The sequence below is a fragment of the Lottia gigantea genome, assembly GCF_000327385.1.
Source record: "Lottia gigantea unplaced genomic scaffold LOTGIsca_135, whole genome shotgun sequence".
In the NCBI taxonomy this organism is placed as follows: Eukaryota; Metazoa; Mollusca; class Gastropoda; family Lottiidae; genus Lottia; species Lottia gigantea.
This window is the reverse complement of record NW_008707526.1, coordinates 370,505-375,350: the sequence shown is the minus strand read 5'-3', so window position 1 is coordinate 375,350 and position 4,846 is coordinate 370,505. Positions and strand designations below refer to the sequence as shown.

Genomic DNA, 4,846 nt, shown 5'->3' with positions numbered 1-4,846 from the left:
TTAAAATAGTATAGTAAGAACCTAACTAATTGTGATGTTTGTAGTAAATCTATAGTAAGAACCTAACTTAATAGTATGTTTGTAGTAAATCTATAGTAAGAACATAACTTAATATCATGTTTGTAGTATATCTATAGTAAGAACTCTACTAAATATGATTTTTGTAGTGAATCTAGTCAGAACCTAGATATGATGTTTGTTGATATGATGTGATAAAGGATATTCGCGAATAGTGATTTTATCAAACAATTTTAATGGAATGGCAGGAACCACAGATGTCTGACTGAAACTTGGAATGATGCACCAATACACATAAAACGCTCTTTTACAACCCCTTTAATATGACGAACTAATTCTATACACTAACCTGTAACTGTCTGATCCAAATCTACAAGTTTCTGTAATAAAAAAATAAAACAAATATTAGAAGGTGCCATAAAATAGAATAGCTATTTAAACAGGGGATAAACAATGTAAGTGCATTTATATTTTTAATATATATACATTTTTTATTAATAAAGGCCTTGTACTTTGACTATCTTGGCAAGTGAATTCTGAGGAAAGTGCTTACTGTTTCTATTCTTTGTCATTCATTTTTTATCTTCAATGATCCAAGATGACTATTGGATACATTACGTGTACTTCTTTGATTTTCTTGGCTTGCAGAAGTCCACTTTGACTTATTGATCGCAATAAAGATATGTACATGTTAGCTTTCTGACTATGACCATATATAAAAAGATGATCACAGAAATATCTACCCATGAAAAATCTATTGATAAAGTTTTATCAACTCATACCTGTATAGCTGCCATTTCTCTGATGAATTCGTATCCTTTTTTATAAAGGATGAAGAGGCACTGGGGTGACACTAGAGCATGTTGCTCCCATGAATCGGCTGTAGGTTTCCAGTTTAATATAGCTACGCCACAACAAAAACAGATAACTTTATCAGCTACACCTGAAATTTAAAAGTAATGCAGTGTTAAATAAAAATATAGATGCTTCCTTAAATTAAATATTTTTTGTTCTTTGACTTACGGTACAAAACAATACAGAAAAGACAGAAACAAACAGGTCTTATATAATGGCTTTCAAAGGCTGTCCCTTATATCTGCATAATATCTGAGATAATATTCATTATGTTCTGGATGAGTATAACTACAAACCTCACATAAACACATTTTTGGAAATCACATACAGACAAATTTAATTCCAACAAAAGTGCTGACAGAAAATGTATTTCTATCAACAGGTAAATTGAATAAGAAAATGACTGAATTTCTTTTGTGTGGGGATTGTAAAGAGGTTTTGTAAAATTTTTATGTGTATTGGGGGCCAGGGACACTGATAGCATCAATTTGCACCATTCCAATTTTCAGTCAGGCGTCTGTGGTTCCTGCAAACCTCGAGTTTGATGATGTCACTAGTTGCAAAATTTAATTGTATCACATAAAGCCCTTTGAAATTACAGTAGTGACATCATAAAACGCCTAGAAGTAGGACATAAAAACTCCATTAATTTCATTTTGCATATAATGCCTAGTTTAAGTGGAATTGCAGGAACCACAGATGTCTGATTGAAAATTGGAATGGTATAAATTGATGCTATCACTTTACCGATACACATAAATATTTTAGAACCTCTCTTCAAATACCATTAAGTTTATATCTAAATGAATCCTGCTTTTATTACCTGTATAAAAAAATCCTGCCTCAGACATCTGAGTTTTAGTCTGTTGAAATTGTATGGACCAGTTTTTAAATGATTCCAACCGTTTGTTTACAGTTTTTAATTGAGGATGAAACATTGGATATAAATTACGCTGGTCATGTGACACTTCAGTGTTGCTCTGACATAGTTTCTTATGGACCAGTTCTTCTAATTCACGAGTAACATCCCCAACATCAATTCCACTGATCAGAGGACACTGGTATCGTCCCTTAGGTGAGATTCTTTGATGAATATTCCTGATATTATTTTCATGAAATGAGGCCTGACCTCCACAATACACACATTGAACATGATCTTCCTCATCTGCTAGATGTCTAAATCCATTTCTTGCCCATTCCTCTGATTTTTCATCAGTTGGATCAGGAAAAGTCAACAGTCTTAGAGATTCTCGTACCATAGATTTCTTCTCCCCAATTTTAGGATGGATGATTTTCCCTGTGAACTCAGCACTGTGGTCCATGCAACTTCTTGGCACAATTTGAAGGTTTTGGTTACCGGTACCGGTATTTCTATTTTCAAAGTTATCTACTCTTTCTGCCGTTTCAGCATCCTCTGCTCCAAAAAATAAATTGCGTCTGACATTTTGGGCTTCTACGTTATCAAGAACATGTGCTGTTGTGTGAGTTGGTGGTGTTTCGTTAGGTCTAAATAAGATAGTACTGGTATTCGCGTTGACATTGGCTGAACTGGTTGGTGTTTTCGGTAGAGTTTGTGAACTAGGCCTATTTTTTGGTTTGGATTCATCATCAGATGGTTGTCGAGATGGACTGCAAAAATGATTTGATGTCCCTTCATCTGTTGATGATGGAGTCGGTGGTTCTTGAAACAGTTTTTCAGCTGAAATATCCTGATTATTTGGATCAAGAAAAGGACAGTTCATTTTCAGTATTCTGTGGACTGCCACTGGAGATACCTTACCCCAGGCATAATATTCAACACCACAACAGAAACACTTCACTTCTTTTTTATCTGAATAATAAAATCCAGCTCTAGCAAGACTCAGAAACGATGCTGATTTCAAATCCACACGTGAAACTTCACGATTTTGACAGTTGTCAACATGGTCACGCCGAACTTGGTCACGCTTTATCAACAAATTGAAGGATGCAATCCTCGAACTGAGGCTTGACATTTCACTATTCACTTCCGACATCGTCAAAAGCAATGATATTTTACCAAATTTAATCCTTAAACACTACAAAACTAACAAAAATTTCCAAAAACTGATAACCCTATAACAACAAAGCCGCCATTTTGGCTATTTTGAAACTCTTCAATCAGTAAGGTAAAATTATTCAAAAGCATGTATGGTGGCCAATGAGCACTCTTGTGCATTTTTTCTGATAAATGATATTATTTTGGAACGCTTCAGTTTGGCATTATATAATAATTATATATATGATATGAACCATAGCTTCAGGAAATGCTTCCTAATAAAAATGGAAAGCTCACCTGAAAACATTCTGTCAATAGAAAAATTCCATTAAAATACAAATACTATACACTTTTGTCTCTAAGACACCTTCCGGATTCATGGAAACAGAAACCACTCTTCGCTTATTTTTTAAAAACAATTTAAAAGTTTAAAATGTACCAATCGTACAATTTTGGGAAAGAATCTCTAATAGAAACTAATAGTTTCGTTTTTTAGCTGACAAGGGATTTTAAAAAGTACATAATATAATTATATTATATAGCCATGACAGGGACAACCGGTAATTATGTCTGGTGAATGGTAGATGTCTTAGAAAGATGAAGAAAACCGCATTCTGGCAATTATTTTCAGGTACGTTGCTAGGTTCATTCTACAGGATTAAAGATATATTAATTTTTGTACTTTATGATACGAAATAACCTTTCTTACTAGTTACAGCCGACTTGATTAAAGTAGCGTTTTTGTTTTTTTAGTTAAATTTTCGATAATGACAACAGGTCTTAATCTTCGCAATGAAATTGAAGACAACAGTTTGTATTATAAACGCACCTAGGGAACGCAATATGTTAACATATGTCGATAGTTTCAAATGACCTTTCTGCACGATTTCTGCATGTTTGCCGGCAACCAAGTCGATGTAATGGGGTTATTCTCGAGGCCCTTGCCCGAATGCGTCAATCAGTAGTGACCAGCTAATCTGCCTATTTCGCAAAGTTAGGGTATTTGACGTTTTCGGTCTATATGGCTTATAGAGCAGAATATCGGGAACATTTCCTGAGCTAACTTTTCCCCTATGGGAGATTTTTGAGCTCTGTCCATGTGGATATGCTTGCCAAATTTCAGCTTTGTAACTTTTCAAGATAAAAACTTATTTGGATTTGAGCACTTTTCCTGCAGTTGTTTCTTGTAACTGTAACATTTCCATTTTTTTCTCTAATTGTTTTTAATTGGGTTTTAAGTTTTCCTATGTGTCTGAGGTCCAATTAGTAGGAAACATCCAAAACATGGGCCAAATCGGTTTATTTCTCAAAGTTAGGGTATTTGGCGTTTTTGGTCTCTATGACCTATAGAGAAGAATATCGGAAACATTTCCTAAGCTAAATTTTTCCCTATGGAAAATTTTTGAGCTCTGTGTTTTTTCTAAATGTCTAGACGGTCCATGTCGATATGCCGATATGCTTGACGGATTTTAGCTTTATAGCTTTGTAACTTTTCAAGATAAAGATTTATTTGGATTTGAGCACTTTTCGTGCAGGTGTCCCTTGTAACTATAATATAAAATTTGCATTTTTTTCTCTAATTGTTTTTAATTGGGTTTTAAGCTTTTTCTCATGTGCTTGGGGTCCAATTAGTAGGAAAAGTCCAAAAACATGGGCCAAATCGGTTTAATTAGCAAAGTAAGGGATATTTGGCGTTTTCGGTCTCTATGGCCTAATGAGCAGAATATCGAGAACATTTCCTGGGCTTAATTTTTCCCTATGGGAGATTTTTTAGCTCTGTTTTTTTCTAAATGTCGACATGATCCATATGGATATACTTGCCAAATTTGTTCTTCGAGATACAAATGTATTTGGATTTGAGCACTTTTCCTGCAGCCGTCCCTTGTAACTATAAAATTTGCATTTTTTTCTCTAATTGTTTTTAATTAGGTTTTAAGCTTTTTCCCATGTGCCTGG

General features: G+C 34.3%; 1 protein-coding gene across 1 annotated transcript; it reads right to left on the bottom strand.

The window, feature by feature from the left end:
* Positions 1–845: 845 nt before the first annotated feature.
* LOTGIDRAFT_58906 (hypothetical protein) lies at positions 846–1,820 on the bottom strand (the record flags this gene model as incomplete). Its single annotated transcript, XM_009049407.1, has 2 exons — positions 846–961; positions 1,697–1,820. Coding segments are annotated over 2 exons (240 nt in total), but the record flags the coding sequence as incomplete, so codon positions are not given.
* Positions 1,821–4,846: the final 3,026 nt, after the last annotated feature.